Below are 19,858 nucleotides of genomic sequence, written 5' to 3'. Positions count from 1 at the left end.
GAGTCCTCCGTGCCCCAGCAGTATTTGTCCATATAATGGTTGTGAATGGGGCTCACTTTTCTTTGTCCAAAAAGACACACCAAAAAACATCCAAATACCTCCATACTGCTCGTCTGTAATGTTCCTCTTGTATTGAAGCCCCGACGTGAGAAATTGTTCCGAAAAAAATTAAATAAGTTTGTATTTTAAGCTTGTTTGTCGCGGAAGCTCCCAGTGTCTCGCGTGATTTGCAGTGACCGGCGGAACAATTTCTCATGTCGGGGCTTCAATACAAGAGGGACATTATAGACGAGCAGCATGGAGGTATTTGGATGTTTTTTGGTGTGTCTTTTTGGACGAAGAAAGTTGGTATCCATTGACAACCATTATATGGACAAATACTGCTGCGCGGACCCCCCCGTAACTCAGAGAAGGGACGGATAACTCTGAAAATTCTCACAGCTCTTAGTCGACATGAGGGTGAGTAGATAATGAGTGAAATTTGAATTTTGGGTGAACTATCCCTTTAAGTCTCTGGTTCAAAGATTCAACAAGAATCAAAGACGCTGCACCTGGGTAGTTGTTGACGAAGCCCTGGTAGATGTCGGCCAGCTCCTCTGCGCTGATGTGTCTCTCTGAATCCGGAGGAGATTTGAAGTCCAGGTCGTATTTGCCCTCGCGGTAAAACTCCGATGCGGCCACGTCCATCCCGACCACCACCTTGTCCGTGAAGCCGGCCTTCTCTATGGCCGTCTGCAGCAGCTCCAGAGCTGAGGGGGGAGGACGAGGAGGGAAGACATTGTTGAAATGTGAGTCAAAGGAGACATATTATGTCCCTTTTCACAAATTAAAATAGTTCCCAGGTGTCTTAAAGACATGCTTTGGTCAAAATACTCCAAGGATCAAACATCACAGCTCTTTTCATTTGCTCAAAACAGCCCTGTTCAGAACAGCTGGTTTCAGTAGGCGGCGTGTTTCCACTGCAGAAACTTCAGGGTAATTTTACGTCTCCACTGCAGGAACCTCCCCCACAGGGCCGTTTACAGGAACCTTTACAGGGGCCGAACAGAGTCCCTGCCTGGGGGTAGGTACTCAGATCGGCCCTGAAAAAGTCCCGGTGGGGCTTGAGATTTACTCTGTGCTGACTGATTGGTCAGACTCAAAGCAGGATGTGAAGCTAAGAGAAAGCCCCAAAATAAGCAGCATTTTTAAAACCCAACGTTACTAAAAACGCGAGACGGCCAGAAAAAAGAGAGAATAAGTCAGTGAAAGATGAGAGAAGCAATAGGCCAAGTATGAAAAAAAAAAAGTGTGATAAATATGCGATCGCGGGACAACGTGACGATCGAGGTGGCAATTAAAAACCCCATCTTTTTTCTTTTTTTTTAGAAAGCATCTATACTGCCGGAAAAAAACAACAACAACAACAACAACAAGAGCAGTAAAAAAAGCCCGGTGGGTCCTGTCTGCAGTGGAGACACGGCCACCAGGTGAGAGGACGGTGAAGGTTCCTATACCCCCTCTCTTTACCAGGAACTCCTGCAGTGGAAATGCGCCTAGTGTCTGTCCCTTTAAATGCAAATGTATCACTGCATCAATTCATATTTTAAAACTAATGACATCACTGGAAGACAACTGAGGGAACAGCTCGTAAAACCACATGGATTTCAACCTAGGGAGCCTGAAAATTACAGATTTTTTTGTCAATTCTCACATTTTGGGGGCCGGAAGGCAAGAAAAACACGCAAATACATGTTAAAGAGCCTTCAAAAGGTGAATTTCCATAACATGTCCCCAACACAGATAGAGGGTTATCCACTGGCAACTCCTCTTCCTCACCCTCGCTGTTCTCGAGGATGTTTGGGGCGAAGCCTCCTTCATCTCCGACGTTGGTGGCGTCCTGGCCGTATTTCTCCTGAATCACCCCCTTCAGCGTGTGGTACAGCTCCGCTCCTATCCTCAACGCCTCCCTGAGGGACGGAGGGAAGAACAGAGGATTTCATGTGATCTACAAATAATATAAAGTTCATGTGATAATAGTTTGTAAAAGTTGAATTCTTACTTGAACGACTCGGCTCCGACAGGAAGAACCATGAACTCCTGCATCGCCAGTTTGTTTCCAGCATGAGATCCTCCATTTATCACATTGAAGGCCTGAAGAGGAAGAGGAAGAGGAAGAGGAAGAGGAAGAGGAGGATCAGTTGATTTGTCTTTGTTGTATAGCATTGTGTGTAGATGTTGTGCGGTGAGTTTGTGTCTTACAGGAACTGGGAGCACCAGCTCTGTGTTTCCAGCCAGGTCGGCTATGTGGCGGTACAGGGGGACGTCTTTCTCCGCTGCACCGGCCTTACAGATGGCGAGAGACACCCCCAGGATGGCGTTGGCCCCAAACTGAGCTGTTTGACACAACAGACAGGAAGTGATGTTTAATTACAATTCCAGCTTTGTTCATTTCAATTGCAGTTTGATTTATTTTTCTGTATATTATGTGTGTAAGTAAACTTGTTAAATATTAAAGGTCTATATTTTACACCTTTCCTGTTTTTTATTTGAAGTGTTTATCCATCAAAAGATAAATTTGTGGTTTTAAGAACCAAAAACCATCTCAGTTTAGTTTTACATCTTCTCTCTCAACTTCTCTAAAGCTCTTATATTAACCAGTCGGTGTTAGCCAATCAGAAGAGAGGAAACCTTGAGCCTCTCTTTTGATTGGCTGACTGTCTTCTGAGTGATCCAATAAAAAATAGAGCAGATTTCAGGTAAAACTTCAGAGAAACTAAACCCTGCAAAGTGTTGAATGGTGGATCCAGATCCAGGTGGTGGGCGGGGCTTGGTGACTGCTTTGTTGTGACATCACAAAGTCACAGGAAGTCCTGACGGCTCGTTTAATGACTCATTTTTTTAATACAGACTGTGAGTGAGGACTGAGGATTTGATACACAGCAAAAACTCAAAATCTTACCAAGAATATTTGTCTTATTTCAAGTCAAAATGTCATTTCTAGTCAAAACAAATCTCATTATACTTAAAATGAGACTCATCACATTAAAAAAGTATCTTGTTTTTAGACACTTTTTACTTCTTTGAAGCATATTTTTACTCGAAATAAATAGAACAATCTGATAGTGGAGCAAGTTTTTCTTTCTTATTACAAGCACAAAAAACTGGCAGATTTTTCTTCTAGTTAATTTTTAGGTGATGAGCCTTATTTTAAGTGGAAAGAGTTACTTTTGACTAGAAATACGACAGATATTCTTGGAAAAAAGATTTTGAGTTTTTGCAGTGTACTATAAGGAGTTTCCTGTGTAACTGTTTTGCATCCTGCTGGATTCACATTCATGCATCACACGATGAAATTAAGTCAAACATGTCAGTGTGATGAGCTGTTTTCTGTTTGTGTAAATAAAGATCCTGATGTAATTGTGTTTATTGCTACATGGACTTTTCACGACACATTCAGTCTGACAGGCTTCCTGTTCCTGGCTGAAATTAGTTCCCAACACCGTCACTTTCACGGCTGTTTACCTTCCTGCCTGAAACGATTAGCCGGCGTGATTAAAATAAATGAATCCTGCATTTATTTATTAAGGAAGTGAGTTCGCTTTGATCCTGCCAAAACCTGTTTTGGAACAGGAATCTGTTTGCTCTGTCTGTATTAACGCCTCCTGTTGCTCTGCGCAACACTTTGTCACCACCATGCCTTTGGTAAAAAAACATTTTGCGTGTGTGTGTGTGTGTGTGTGTGTGTGTGTGTGTGCGTGTGGCTGCTGAGAGGCTGCAGCAGTTAGGAGGTTTCCAGCTGGCTGGTAACACTGTGATGATGCGGCGTTAAGTCATCACGACTCGCTCCCGTCTTGTTTTGACTCACACTTGTTTTCTGTGCCGTCCATCTCGATCATCGTGTTGTCCAACTGCTCCTGCTCCACCACGCTGATGCCCTGCTCACACACACACACACACACACACACACACTTAACTGGTGCAATATGCAAACACATTTTCCAAGAGTTTTTTTTTTTTTTTTTCCCAGACACCTACTTGTTTCTGTTTTTGTTCATTAAGGAATTAGACTCAGATCTAGACGTACAACTATACAGATATATTGAACTTATCCATGCATCTGTGATAAGCACACACTATATTCATGTTATAAGTCTCTTTCGTCCAGGTGTGTGGATCATTTAAAGCCTGGAAATCATGTGTGATACCACTCAAGGCTCCACACAACATCTTATCCACAGACATCGACATGTTGCAGTTGCCTAAGCACCATAAAGTGCTCCATTTGACCATATACATGAGAGAGATATGTAATACACCTCTCGTCAAACTTGACAGGTCTATTGTTCTATTGTTTCGCAGCAGCCAATGAGAGCTCGTTATTCTCCGGAAGTCCCGCCCCCTGACTGTCCAATGAGAGCTCGTTATTTTTCCGGAAGTCCCGCCCCCTGACTGTCCAATGAGAGCTCGTTATTTTTCCGGAAGTCCCGCCCCCTGACTGTCCAATGAGAGCTCGTTATTTACCGGAAGTCCCTCCCTCGTATGGTTTAATGAGAGTTTAGGAATTTAAGGGAAGTCCCTCCCTTGAGTGGTTTAATGAGAGTTATATTTTGTAACAAATTGACTAGCCTGTTAGCAACATCCCAGAGCCTATTTTTGTAACTAGCCTGTGATTGAAGAAAATAGCAATTTAGGGAAAAAATGTGAAAGAGAGGGGAGATCTCTCCCATTTTGTCCTCTCTGTAGCCCTTTTCCCGCCAGAGATTACAGACTGGAGAGAGGTTTAACCTAGCTCTGTCAAAGGTTTCTCCACAGGAAAACAACAACAATGCAGTTTAATTAACTTACTCAAAAAAAAACAAAAGAGAAAGGTTTTTAAAAAAGAAAAAGAAATCCTTTGTATTTCCGGGCTTATAAGACCTTCTGACCAGAAGACAACTCAAATCTCTTTCTTGCATCCTGAAACACACAGAGCACTATGTGGTTTTTCCATGACAACTTGTCGTCCAGGATAACACCCAAAAAACCTAAATACAGACACTCTTTCAACACTCTCTCCTGCAAATGAAAGTTCAATTTCATCCTTTTTTCGATTTGTAAAAACCATAAATTTAGTTTTTTTCAAATTTAACAAAAGCTTGTTTTCATCAAACCATCTCTTAAGTTTATCCATTTCATTAGTAATGTTTTCTGCAATAATCCCCAAATCATCCCCAGAACAAAAAAAAAAATTGTATCATCAGCAAACAAAACAAACTGTAGAATCTTTGAAACATCACAAATATCATTAATATATAAAATAAAAAGTTTAGGTCCCTAAACCGATCCTTGTGGGACTCCACATACTGTCCTCATACATTCTGATTTGTAACCCTCTAGCTGAACATATTGTTTTATATTTTGTAAATAACTACTTAACCAGTCCAAGGCAATTCCTCTCAAACCATAATTATGTAATTTAGAAATTAAAATTTCATGATTAATTGTATCGAACGCCTTTTTTAAATCAATAAAAACCCCAACTGTATATTTTTTGTTATCTAATGCCGTTGTTATTTCTTCCGTTATTTTCGTTAGTGCCATTGCTGTAGATCGGTTGGTTCGAAACCCATACTGACTCTCACTCAGCAAGTGATTCTTTTCAAGAAATATGTCTAACTTCTGAACAAACAGTTTTTCAAGCACTTTTGAAAATTGTGAGAGCATTGACACTGGTCTATAGTTATTAAATTCATGTCTGTCGTCTGACTTAAATAAAGGAATAACCTTTGCCGTTTTCATCCTCTCTGGAAAAACACCTGTACTTAAAGAAAGATTAAATATGTAACTTAAAGGTTTAATTATACAATCAATAGTTTTTTTCACTATACACATGTCTATCCCATCGCTGTCTGTTGATGTCTTACTCTTTGTTTTGGTTATGATCGATATTATTTCATTCTCACTCACCCCACCTAGGTACATTGACTGTAGCACCTTGCTTCCCATTTTTTCTTTTCCCACGAATTGTTGATTTTGTGTTGAGATTGTGTTAGTTAAATTTGGCCCAATATTTACAAAAAAAAAGAGTTAAATTCATTGGCAACTTGATTCATGTCTTTAATTTCTCGATTCTCATTAATAAAATAATTTGGCATAGCTGTTGGAGCTGTTTTGTTCCTCATTACCTCATTCAGGATCCTCCATGTTCTTTTCAAATTATCTTTATTTTCTTTTAGTATTTTATAATAATACTCCCCTTTGGCCTGCCTCATTATTGTTGTTAACTTATTTTTATACCTCTTATACTTATTTTCAGCATTGTTTGTTCTAAATTTAATAAAGTCTCTATACAGTGTGTTTTTCTTTTTACAAGCATTTTATAAGCCCTTGGTAATCCAAGGTTTTTTGTTGTTACTACCTTTGTGCTTAAAGCAGAAGTAAGCGATCCGGTCGTTTTGGCTAATGCTGCGTTCCAGGCCGGCTTTTGAAATCATAAATTACAGCTTCAAGTCACAACTTACGACTTTGTAGCGTTCCAGGCAACCCACTCGTGTTTTTCCGACCTGTTTTACCGGTGAAAGTCACTATAACGGCCACTCGTAACTTCCGACCCGTGAACTCGTACCAGATTGAACTGGTATGACTTCACAGGTCGGAAAAACACGAGTTACGAGTTTCCTTGAACGCACCATAACAGTCCTCGTCCCTACGTCACCACATTCACGGCATCCCTTGGCTGCACACACAGCCCTGCATGCCGTTCTCTCTCCCCATTGGATAAAAACTGTAGGATACTATAAATGTTTTCTCCTGGGCTCAGAGCAGAGCAGAAGGGACTGACAGACACGTGTTTCGGTCCAAACACTCTATGTAAGTGATTGCTGTCGGAAGATATAACTATTTAAGACTTATATTAACACAAATATATCACTTGCTTCTGCTTTAAGTTGAATTATCGGACAATGTTTATCGTAATGTGTTATGAAACATTTGAAAAAAGAATCATATGCATCGTTTACTCCCTCTGTATAAACCTCATTCCATTCCTCATTTAACAAATCATTTCTAAACTTAAGTATTGCTTCCTCTGATCTTACCCTTGCATATCTATAACAGTTTTCCTTTACCTTACTCTTTATGTGACAATCATATATTACAAACACTGGTAAATGATCACTGATGTCATTTATTACTAACCCACAAGTGATATTATTCTCCGTGACATTCAGAAATATATTGTCAATCAGAGTAGCACTAGATGATGTAATTCTACTAGGCTTTGTGATTAGGGGTGGAAACCTCTACTGAATAGAGTGTCCAAAAAATCTGATGTTACTTTATGTTTTGCTGCACAGAGTAGATCAATGTTCACATCTCCACAGATCATGTATGTCTTGTTTTCATTCACTCTACTTATTATCTCTTCTAGACTATCTACAAACGTTTCTACATTTGACCCTGGGGTTCTGTATACACAAGTAACCACAATGTTTCTGCTCTTTTCTAACTCAATTTCCACAGTTATACATTCCATTAGATTTTCTTTAACAATTGTCATATTTTGAATTACTCTGCACCTCAAGTCTCTGTCAACAAAAAAAAAGCCACTCCCCCTCCGATCTTATTTTCTCTATTTATGTAGTGTAACTCATAACCCTCAAGATGAAACTCAGTGCCTCTCTCTCTTTCTTTATCCTTGTCTCTGATAATGCAATCACCTTAAATTTTCCTTTTAATTTATTCAGATACTCTTTAATTGTAGTAAAGTTTGCATACATGCTTCTTGAATTAAAATGAATTAACGAAAATGTATTGTCCATTACAATTTTAGCATTGAGCTCATCATCTGAATAATATTTACAAGTGTCAATGATATTATTAAACACGTGACTCTCCGGGTCTACCTGATATTCATAATCATACACTTTGCAGTCAGACCCCGTAAATGTTCGATTCTCTAAGAACTCTGTCATTTAAGAGGAGAGAACTGAATACAGCAAAAAAAAAAAAAAAACAACAACAATAAACAACAAAATTTCATGGTGACTGTTTTTACACAGGGAATCCCTAGTCCACTATCCTTGTCTTTATTTTGTCTATCAGTCCATACCTTTTTCATAAAGTCACTTTCTGGTGTCTCCTCTTCGACTCCTCTTCGTTTTCCCTCGCGCCTCCTCTTCATCCTCTTCCTCCTCTTCTACGTCGCCGTCTTCATGCTTTTTGATAGCATCCAATAATGTCTTTACCCCAGACAGCATTTCCTTTGCCGGGTTTGCTCTCCTGCTGGGCGCAGTCTCCCACCCGGAAGCCTTCAGCATGGACTCCAAGTCGGGCTCTCTGGGCGTCATCTCCATGGCAACTCCATAGTCGTGGAGCCCCTCTGCTGCGTGTCGGGGGTCGCGACACGACACTCTCACTTTTTCCTCCAGCCTCTGTTATCTTCAGCCTTGCTGGAAAAAGCACACGCGCCTTTATCCCTCTCTCCTTCAGTTGCTTTCTGACATCCCTGTACTTTGCTCTCTCCTGGAACACTTTGTTAGTGAAATCTTCGTCAAAGTAGATGCGGGTGTTATCTTCCAGTTTAATCTCTTTCTTTGCCCAGGCGCACTGAGCGCCCTCTGCCTCATATTGTAGCTTTGAAAACGCACTAGAATGGACCTGGGTTTGTTGTTATTGCGCTGAATCAGCTGTCCAGAGCGGTGCGCTCTTTCAATGGGTATTTCCCCCTCAATTTTCAGCGTGTGGCGTAACTTTTTCCACAAACCCAATCATGTCGCTTCCCTCTAACTTTTCAGGTACTGCATAGATTCTCAGATTCTTTCTTCGCGATCGGCCCTCAGAATCTTCACATCTTTCCATCAAATCTTTCTGAACACGTAGAGTATGAATCAGTAGGCTACCTTCGACAACATGATTTCCTGGTCCTCCTTCGCCGCAATCCTGGACTCCGCTTCTTCCATCCTACTATCCAGCTCTTTGATTTTTTTCTTTATCTCGCTTATATCCTTCTTCACCACTTCGAAATTGCGAGTTGTTTCGTGGCGGAACTCTCTGATTTCTCTCAGAATTTGAGTGAATCCTTCCACGTTTTCCTCCTCAGACGCCGAGTCGGTCGTTTGGCAGTCTTTGTAGGTGTTTGTTTGCTTCTTAGGCATCCTTATTCCTCAGATTTAATGCTGCTTTATATGCTCGTCGAAATATTGATATTATTGGAGCTCAGCCAATATTTTGTAATTGTTTGTTCTCAATTACAATTGTTTGCTCTCTGAGGATCTTCATGAGCACGGTGTCTCGGCAGCCATCTTGACTCTACACATGAAATCATCATAAAATATACATCAATCAATCAATCAATCAATCAATCAATCAATAACCTGTACTGATACAGTACACATTAAACAACATACGTTGCCCAACCGTTACAAACATTCTTTTATTCCAACATCTGTTAATATTCTGAATGCAGTATGTAGTTGTACAGTTGATAAAACACTGTGTACTGTATCAGTACAGGTTATTGATTGATTGATTGATTGATTGATTGATTGATTGATTGATTGATTGATTGATTGATTGATTGATTGATTGATTGATTGATTGATTGATTGATTGATTGATGTATATTTTATGATGATTTCATGTGTAGAGTCAAGATGGCTGCCGAGACACCGTGCTCATGAAGATCCTCAGAGAGCAAACAATTGTAATTGAGAACAAACAATTACAAAATATTGGCTGAGCTCCAATAATATCAATATTTCGACGAGCATATAAAGCAGCATTAAATCTGAGGAATAAGGATGCCTAAGAAGCAAACAAACACCTACAAAGACTGCCAAACGACCGACTCGGCGTCTGAGGAGGAAAACGTGGAAGGATTCACTCAAATTCTGAGAGAAATCAGAGAGTTCCGCCACGAAACAACTCGCAATTTCGAAGTGGTGAAGAAGGATATAAGCGAGATAAAGAAAAAAATCAAAGAGCTGGATAGTAGGATGGAAGAAGCGGAGTCCAGGATTGCGGCGAAGGAGGACCAGGAAATCATGTTGTCGAAGGTAGCCTACTGATTCATACTCTACGTGTTCAGAAAGATTTGATGGAAAGATGTGAAGATTCTGAGGGCCGATCGCGAAGAAAGAATCTGAGAATCTATGCAGTACCTGAAAAGTTAGAGGGAAGCGACATGATTGGGTTTGTGGAAAAAGTTACGCCACACGCTGAAAATTGAGGGGGAAATACCCATTGAAAGAGCGCACCGCTCTGGACAGCTGATTCAGCGCAATAACAACAAACCCAGGTCCATTCTAGTGCGTTTTCAAAGCTACAATATGAGGCAGAGGGCGCTCAGTGCCGCCTGGGCAAAGAAAGAGATTAAACTGGAAGATAACACCCGCATCTACTTTGACGAAGATTTCACTAACAAAGTGTTCCAGGAGAGAGCAAAGTACAGGGATGTCAGAAAGCAACTGAAGGAGAGAGGGATAAAGGCGCGTGTGCTTTTTCCAGCAAGGCTGAAGATAACAGAGGCTGGAGGAAAAAGTGAGAGTGTCGTGTCGCGACCCCCGACACGCAGCAGAGGGGCTCCACGACTATGGAGTTGCCATGGAGATGACGCCCAGAGAGCCCGACTTGGAGTCCATGCTGAAGGCTTCCGGGTGGGAGACTGCGCCCAGCAGGAGAGCAAACCCGGCAAAGGAAATGCTGTCTGGGGTAAAGACATTATTGGATGCTATCAAAAAGCATGAAGACGGCGACGTAGAAGAGGAGGAAGAGGATGAAGAGGAGGCGCGAGGGAAAACGAAGAGGAGTCGAAGAGGAGACACCAGAAAGTGACTTTATGAAAAAGGTATGGACTGATAGACAAAATAAAGACAAGGATAGTGGACTAGGGATTCCCTGTGTAAAAACAGTCACCATGAAATTTTGTTGTTTATTGTTGTTGTTGTTTTTTTTTTTTGCTGTATTCAGTTCTCTCCTCTTAAATGACAGAGTTCTTAGAGAATCGAACATTTACGGGGTCTGACTGCAAAGTGTATGATTATGAATATCAGGTAGACCCGGAGAGTCACGTGTTTAATAATATCATTGACACTTGTAAATATTATTCAGATGATGAGCTCAATGCTAAAATTGTAATGGACAATACATTTTCGTTAATTCATTTTAATTCAAGAAGCATGTATGCAAACTTTACTACAATTAAAGAGTATCTGAATAAATTAAAAGGAAAATTTAAGGTGATTGCATTATCAGAGACAAGGATAAAGAAAGAGAGAGAGGCACTGAGTTTCATCTTGAGGGTTATGAGTTACACTACATAAATAGAGAAAATAAGATCGGAGGGGGAGTGGCTTTTTTTTTGTTGACAGAGACTTGAGGTGCAGAGTAATTCAAAATATGACAATTGTTAAAGAAAATCTAATGGAATGTATAACTGTGGAAATTGAGTTAGAAAAGAGCAGAAACATTGTGGTTACTTGTGTATACAGAACCCCAGGGTCAAATGTAGAAACGTTTGTAGATAGTCTAGAAGAGATAATAAGTAGAGTGAATGAAAACAAGACATACATGATCTGTGGAGATGTGAACATTGATCTACTCTGTGCAGCAAAACATAAAGTAACATCAGATTTTTTGGACACTCTATTCAGTAGAGGTTTCCACCCCTAATCACAAAGCCTAGTAGAATTACATCATCTAGTGCTACTCTGATTGACAATATATTTCTGAATGTCACGGAGAATAATATCACTTGTGGGTTAGTAATAAATGACATCAGTGATCATTTACCAGTGTTTGTAATATATGATTGTCACATAAAGAGTAAGGTAAAGGAAAACTGTTATAGATATGCAAGGGTAAGATCAGAGGAAGCAATACTTAAGTTTAGAAATGATTTGTTAAATGAGGAATGGAATGAGGTTTATACAGAGGGAGTAAACGATGCATATGATTCTTTTTTCAAATGTTTCATAACACATTACGATAAACATTGTCCGATAATTCAACTTAAAGCAGAAGCAAGTGATATATTTGTGTTAATATAAGTCTTAAATAGTTATATCTTCCGACAGCAATCACTTACATAGAGTGTTTGGACTGAAACACGGGTCTGTCAGTCACTCTGCTCTGCTCTGAGCCCAGGAGAAAACATTTATAGTATCCTACAGTTTTTATCCAATGGGGAGAGAGAACGGCATGCAGGGCTGTGTGTGCAGCCAAGGGATGCCGTGAATGTGGTGACGTAGGGACGAGGACTGTTATGGTGCGTTCAAGGAAACTCGTAACTCGTGTTTTTCCGACCTGTGAAGTCATACCAGTTCAATCTGGTACGAGTTCACGGGTCGGAAGTTACGAGTGGCCGTTATAGTGACTTTCACCGGTAAAACAGGTCGGAAAAACACGAGTGGGTTGCCTGGAACGCTACAAAGTCGTAAGTTGTGACTTGAAGCTGTAATTTATGATTTCAAAAGCCGGCCTGGAACGCAGCATTAGCCAAAACGACCGGATCGCTTACTTCTGCTTTAAGCACAAAGGTAGTAACAACAAAAAACCTTGGATTACCAAGGGCTTACAAAATGCTTGTAAAAAGAAAAACACACTGTATAGAGACTTTATTAAATTTAGAACAAACAATGCTGAAAATAAGTATAAGAGGTATAAAAATAAGTTAACAACAATAATGAGGCAGGCCAAAGGGAGTATTATAATAAAATACTAAAAGAAAATAAAGATAATTTGAAAAGAACATGGAGGATCCTGAATGAGGTAATGAGGAACAAAACAGCTCCAACAGCTATGCCAAATTATTTTATTAATGAGAATCGAGAAATTAAAGACATGAATCAAGTTGCCAATGAATTTAACTCTTTTTTTTTGTAAATATTGGGCCAAATTTAACTAACACAATCTCAACACAAAATCAACAATTCGTGGGAAAAGAAAAAATGGGAAGCAAGGTGCTACAGTCAATGTACCTAGGTGGGGTGAGTGAGAATGAAATAATATCGATCATAACCAAAACAAAGAGTAAGACATCAACAGACAGCGATGGGGATAGACATGTGTATAGTGAAAAAAACTATTGATTGTATAATTAAACCTTTAAGTTACATATTTAATCTTTCTTTAAGTACAGGTGTTTTTCCAGAGAGGATGAAAACGGCAAAGGTTATTCCTTTATTTAAGTCAGACGACAGACATGAATTTAATAACTATAGACCAGTGTCAATGCTCTCACAATTTTCAAAAGTGCTTGAAAAACTGTTTGTTCAGAAGTTAGACATATTTCTTGAAAAGAATCACTTGCTGAGTGAGAGTCAGTATGGGTTTCGAACCAACCGATCTACAGCAATGGCACTAACGAAAATAACGGAAGAAATAACAACGGCATTAGATAACAAAAAATATACAGTTGGGGTTTTATTGATTTAAAAAAGGCGTTCGATACAATTAATCATGAAATTTTAATTTCTAAATTACATAATTATGGTTTGAGAGGAATTGCCTTGGACTGGTTAAGTAGTTATTTACAAAATATAAAACAATATGTTCAGCTAGAGGGTTACAAATCAGAATGTATGAGGACAGTATGTGGAGTCCCACAAGGATCGGTTTAGGGACCTAAACTTTTTATTTTATATATTAATGATATTTGTGATGTTTCAAAGATTCTACAGTTTGTTTTGTTTGCTGATGATACAATTTTTTTTTTGTTCTGGGGATGATTTGGGGATTATTGCAGAAAACATTACTAATGAAATGGATAAACTTAAGAGATGGTTTGATGAAAACAAGCTTTTGTTAAATTTGAAAAAAACTAAATTTATGGTTTTTACAAATCGAAAAAAGGATGAAATTGAACTTTCATTTGCAGGAGAGAGTGTTGAAAGAGTGTCTGTATTTAGGTTTTTTGGGTGTTATCCTGGACGACAAGTTGTCATGGAAAAACCACATAGTGCTCTGTGTGTTTCAGGATGCAAGAAAGAGATTTGAGTTGTCTTCTGGTCAGAAGGTCTTATAAGCCCGGAAATACAAAGGATTTCTTTTTCTTTTTTAAAAACCTTTCTCTTTTGTTTTTTTTTGAGTAAGTTAATTAAACTGCATTGTTGTTGTTTTCCTGTGGAGAAACCTTTGACAGAGCTAGGTTAAACCTCTCTCCAGTCTGTAATCTCTGGCGGGAAAAGGGCTACAGAGAGGACAAAATGGGAGAGATCTCCCCTCTCTTTCACATTTTTTCCCTAAATTGCTATTTTCTTCAATCACAGGCTAGTTACAAAAATAGGCTCTGGGATGTTGCTAACAGGCTAGTCAATTTGTTACAAAATATAACTCTCATTAAACCACTCAAGGGAGGGACTTCCCTTAAATTCCTAAACTCTCATTAAACCATACGAGGGAGGGACTTCCGGAAAAATAACGAGCTCTCATCGGATAACGAAGAAGCAGTCTTCTCGTCAGAAGGTCTTATAAGCCCGGAAATACAAAGGATGGAAATACAAAGGATTTCTTTTTCTTTTTTAAAAACCTTTCTCTTTTGTTTTTTTTTGTTTTTTTTTGAGTAAGTTAATTAAACTGCATTGTTGTTGTTTTCCTGTGGAGAAATCTTTGACAGAGCTAGGTTAAACCTCTCTCCAGTCTGTAATCTCTGGCGGGAAAAGGGCTACAGAGAAGACAAAGGGGAGAGATCTCCCCTCTCTTTCACATTTTTTTCCCTAAATTGCTATTTTCTTCAATCACAGGCTAGTTACAAAAATAGGTTCTGGGATGTTGCTAACAGGCTAGTCAATTTGTTACAAAATATAACTCTCATTAAACCACTCAAGGGAGGGACTTCCCTTAAATTCCTAAACTCTCATTAAACCATACGAGGGAGGGACTTCCGGTAAATAACGAGCTCTCATTGGACAGTCAGGGGGCGGGACTTCCGGAAAAATAACGAGCTCTCATTGGACAGTCAGGGGGCGGGACTTCCGGAGAATAACGAGCTCTCATTGGCTGCTGCGAAACAATAGAACAATAGACCTGTCAAGTTTGACGAGAGGTGTATTACATATCTCTCTTACATGCTCTATAAGATGCAAATAACCAGTAATAAAGTCAAAGCAAATGATCCATAAGGACAGACTCTTTCAAAACTGGAGAGAAAAGAAAAAACAATGTAAATATGTCTTATTATGTATATTAACAAAAGAGTTGCTGTGAGACAACAAACAATTGTTTACTACGTCTGTGTGGGTGGTGTCAAATTTGATTTCAAAGGAAGAAAATAAATAAGTAAATGCTTTGTATTGCGGTTATTGAGAGTCGCCTCCGTGCAGAGTCATATCATGTGTTGTTGTTGGTTCGGTTTACAGTTATGAAGCTGTTGAAAGGCATTCTGGGAAAACAATAACGACCACACAATAGGTTTATGAAAGCAGGCTGAGCGTTAACAGAGCGACTTGTTGTCGTCTTCCCCTTCAACTGTATTATTGTTTAGTTTTTTTTTATTATATGATTATTGATGACAGGCTTTTCAAATTTCTGGCTGTTTTTCTATTGTTTGACAAGTTCACCACAAACACACACACACAAACACACGCACACACACTGATCCGTTTCCCTGATCTCCTCTGATGTGACGTTCAGGAGCTCAGAGCCATTCGTCTGTTTTTTCCTGCCTGACTGATCAACGAGATTCATTTCCCAGCATCTGCTTCTGGAGGAAATTACCCATGCTGCACTGCTACACACTGAATCTGAATCATAGCCTACTATTGTACAACTTCTTATAAACACACACACACACACACATGCATACACGGGAACAATATCACTTGCACACAGATATCAATCACTTCTCCTGTCTCACTCGCACTTGTTTTTTTTTTCCACACAGACACATTATCATCATCGCTCATTCACAGTATCTCCAACACCGTTACACTCTATCTAACTCTTACAGCTTGTCTGCCTGTCCAGAAGTGATACTCATCTGCACAATGATTGACTGAACCTGCTCTCAGTGAGTAGTTCCTGGTATAAAGTCCGTTTATTCACATTTTATAAGTGAAAACCAGACGTTTTTCATCCTCAGTAACTGATACAGACTGATTCAATCTGACCATACACCCTAAAGACACATGAATACATCACCCGTAAATCACCCACAGGTCTCTATAAGGATGTAAGAGTTTATATTCTACAATTTTATACATTTTTCTTTATGGTTGATAGCAAATAGCATAAACCGTGTTAAAATTTGCAGTGACTTACAGAGGCTATAAGAGCTGGACCCAGAGTATCATTGATGTGTCCGACTGCCTTCAAAACACCTACGAAAGGAGAACAAACAAGAGGATGTGTGTCAGAAAAGCAAACAGAGGAGGATGCAAATCTTCTTCTTTATTTCTTTTTTTGCTTAATATCAAACTGTACACAACAACTAACAACGGGCAAACTGTGGTAAAAGAGGAGTTTGATGTTCTGGGAATTGGGAAATACATGCATGGACTTTATATCAGTGGATTTAGCCTAGGCAACTTATCAAATTAGAGCTAATAGTGAATTAGAGGTGGTGCAGCTAACATTAAAACCATTGACTTCATTAGTTGACATTAAGCAACTAAAAAGCTTTTTTTTTTCCATCTGAAACTAGCATTAATGTTAGCATCCTATTACTGTCAACTTAAATTGGCATATTGAGTTAACATATTTTCAGATGGTGAGTTTTTCTCATCTAAAATGTTACCTGTATGCTACTTAAAGGGATAGTTCAACATTTTGGCAATTTGCCCCGTTGCCATAATCCCTTTGGAGTAGGTTCGTCAATGGCTGGTGCAAGCTATTTTTAGAACGGCGGAGCAGAGCCGCGAGCTGCTCAGACCTACGGAGGCTAATGGGATTTCTCATCAAACTAATCAAATACACAATCCAACAACTCCAAAACGCTCTGGTGGACAAGTTGTGACCTGCACATTCACCACGCTATGAAATAATAACGAAACGTTACGAGACATAACGTTATTATACTGAAAAGTGACAATAAAAGGTAAACTGAAGAGAAATTTTATGATTTTCATCAAAAGAAAACAATGAAAATGTTGTTAGCATCCAACAGCGAGCATGTTCAGGAGTCATGGACCTCATGGATTTGTTTTTTATTTTGGAAACAATCCCAACAACAATCCAAACAAACACATACAGACACAGTTGATTTGTCTTCGTACCTTTGCCCTTGTAGCGGCTCTTGTCTCCATCTCGGAGCTCCAGAGCCTCGTAGATACCTGTGGATGCTCCGCTCGGCACCGCAGCCCTGAACAGACCTGACAAAGACAAACAGACAGCAGTTCATAGTTTGAAAACCCACTCACTTTGCTCTGATTTTGAGGCATTGTCACAGCATCACTAGTTTTCAGAGAATATCTTCTGTGCCTGTATCATCGTTTGGATGAAACTGAAGCAGCAGTGCAAGAATGGAAAAGAAAAGAAAAGAAAAGCTGATATGACTAAAAGTGTTTGCAAACACATCTGACTCCGAGGGTAATTAGAGGAAGGAGGAAGGAGGCGGTTTGTTGTGATGATTCAGAGAAAGAAAACACCTAAAAGTGTGAGACTCTTCCTCCATTCACAAGTATCATTTACTGCTGTTTTACCATAACACATTTTAAATCCGCAGGGTTGATTCTGTTGCATCAATTTCACAATATAGCCTACTAATAATACATTTAAACAGATAAATTAAGTATAAATCAGCATCAAAACAACGTAAGATTCCTCTCTCTGTCTGGATCATGACCTGTCTTATAACTCAGTATAACGAAGGATAATACATCTTTATTATTATTGCAAGTGACAGTTATGGATCAGATGTAATTTATTCTGTTCAGAGGTTTCATCCTCAACTGTGGCTTCATTCATCACTTAGAGAAATCTGACAGTTATTTAGTAAAAATGCAACCTAAAAACAACCTTTTTCTGTGATCATTTGTTTTAATATAAAGATTATGGAGGCATGTTTACACTGAGTCTGAGTCTGAGCTCCAATCGTCCTTTAACCGAGAGCCGATCGATCTGGACAGAGGTCAAATGAAGGTCACGTGATGCCAGAAATAATCCACAGTCACAGCAGAGATGCTGCTACAGCATCTTCACGCTTTTAGGCAAATTTCTGACGTGATGAATGTGAGCAGACGACCCTTGTGGTGAAGAAATGTGTGTGTGTTGTTGTTTTATTATTTATTTGCAGGCAGGCCTCGTCGACAGTCACCTTTCTCTGTGCGAAGGTCCACTTCCACAGTGGGGTTTCCCCGGGAGTCCAAGATCTCCCTGGCAACGATGCTGACGATCGACATCCTGAGAGACAGAGAGACGACAGAGAAAGAGGCTTCACAGGCTGAACTCTGCTGGAGGTGCAGGTTCATTTTTTATTAAGAGTTATATATCGGTTGGGAGCAGGAATAACAGAGGAGTCATGATGGGAGGAGAGATGTTTTGACATGAGGACAACCTGTCAGAGGAGATGGCAACACTGCAGATAGACGCACACACGCACACAAACACACACACACACACACACACACATACACACACACACACACTGCAGTTAGTGTTTCTGGAAGCAGGTTGAACAGAAAGCAGTAAATTATGCATCAGCCGCCATCCAGACTGGAATCTGGCAAAGCTGCATTTTTAGTTTTCGCACAGCCAACAGTGAATCGATCGCACTAACAAGTTTCTGTGTGTGTATGTTTGTGCGTGTGTGTGTGTCTGTGTCAAAGGCTGATACGTCTTATTCCTCTGAGCCTCGCAGCTCCACTGTTGTCCAGAAGCCATTAACAACACATCAGTGAGCTACACACACTGTTGCACTGAATGACATGTCCCCCCACTCCCCCACCACACACACACACACACTGCAGTTTACTTTGGCACAGTCCTACACACACACACACACACACACACACACACACACATACACATACACATACACACACCATCCTGCTGCCCCAAATACTCACTAGAGCACCAAATGTGGATTAATCGCCCGCTCAAGAGAGTCTCCAGCAAACGCACTATTGAGTCCTTTTGTGGAAAAACGTTTGATAAAAGCTGCTTCAGGGGCCTTCAACATGAAAACACATAAATACATCTGAGCTGCATTTAAAGAGTCAACGTCTTCAGGTGAAACCAACAACACGCACCATGGTGTCAGTCAGTCAGGAAGTGCAGAGCAACTTTACGTAAGAAGGATATGAAGCAGCAGCATCCTGGATTCTTCACCCAAAATCAATAATTCACCAATTTTCTACTCACCGTCATGCCGAGGAAGGGTTGGGAGAACTTTCTGAGTCATCAAAATGCTTTAGGAGTTCCAGGGGGGGTCCGGCTGGCAACGGATTTTCATATAACGGCGGCGGATAGAGTTCACTTTTGAATCGTCCAAAACACACACTATGAAACATCCAGATACCTCCATACTGCTCGTCTGTACTGACCCAAGTGTCCTGAAAAAGTTGTTTGGAATTGGAAATAATTATTTGTTTTTAGCCTTGTTGTAGTAGTAGCTCCCAGTGGCTCTGTTGATGTTTGTGCAAGATGTTCGTTCGTCGTTGTAAACCATTGGATCTATGATGTAAACACGGAAGAACATCTCACAGCAAATCTCACGCAGCCACTGGGAGCTACTGCTACAACAAGGATAAAAACAGATCAAATTATTTTTTTCCGAACAACTTTTTCATGTGGCGGCTTCAGGACACTTGGGTCAGTACAGACGAGCAGTATGGAGGTATCTGGATGTTTTCGTAGTGTGTGTTTTGGACGATTCAAAAGTGAACTCTGTCTGCTGCCATTATATGAAAATCGGTCGCCGGCCGGACCCCCCCTGGAACTCCTAAAGCGTTTTGTTGACTGT

General features: G+C 40.0%; 1 protein-coding gene across 1 annotated transcript in view; it reads right to left on the bottom strand.

Annotated features, from left to right (window-relative positions):
• eno2 (enolase 2) overlaps nt 1–19,858 on the bottom strand; it is a 38,242-nt gene that overhangs the window by 7,047 nt on the left and 11,337 nt on the right. The window contains exons 2-9 of the mRNA XM_085790860.1: nt 18,212–18,297; nt 17,172–17,267; nt 16,219–16,277; nt 3,848–3,917; nt 2,242–2,375; nt 2,042–2,133; nt 1,819–1,949; nt 552–749 (exon numbers count right to left, since the gene is read on the bottom strand). Of these exons, the coding sequence (XP_085646986.1) occupies nt 552–749; nt 1,819–1,949; nt 2,042–2,133; nt 2,242–2,375; nt 3,848–3,917; nt 16,219–16,277; nt 17,172–17,267; nt 18,212–18,296 (865 nt within the window). The 5' untranslated portion in view covers nt 18,297. The remainder of the gene's footprint in view (nt 1–551; nt 750–1,818; nt 1,950–2,041; nt 2,134–2,241; nt 2,376–3,847; nt 3,918–16,218; nt 16,278–17,171; nt 17,268–18,211; nt 18,298–19,858) is intronic.

This window comes from Trachurus japonicus, chromosome 11 (assembly GCF_045865225.1).
Source record: "Trachurus japonicus isolate A0001 chromosome 11, Traja_1.0".
Lineage (NCBI taxonomy): Eukaryota > Metazoa > Chordata > Actinopteri > Carangiformes > Carangidae > Trachurus > Trachurus japonicus.
This window is presented reverse-complemented; position numbering and strand designations above follow the sequence as displayed.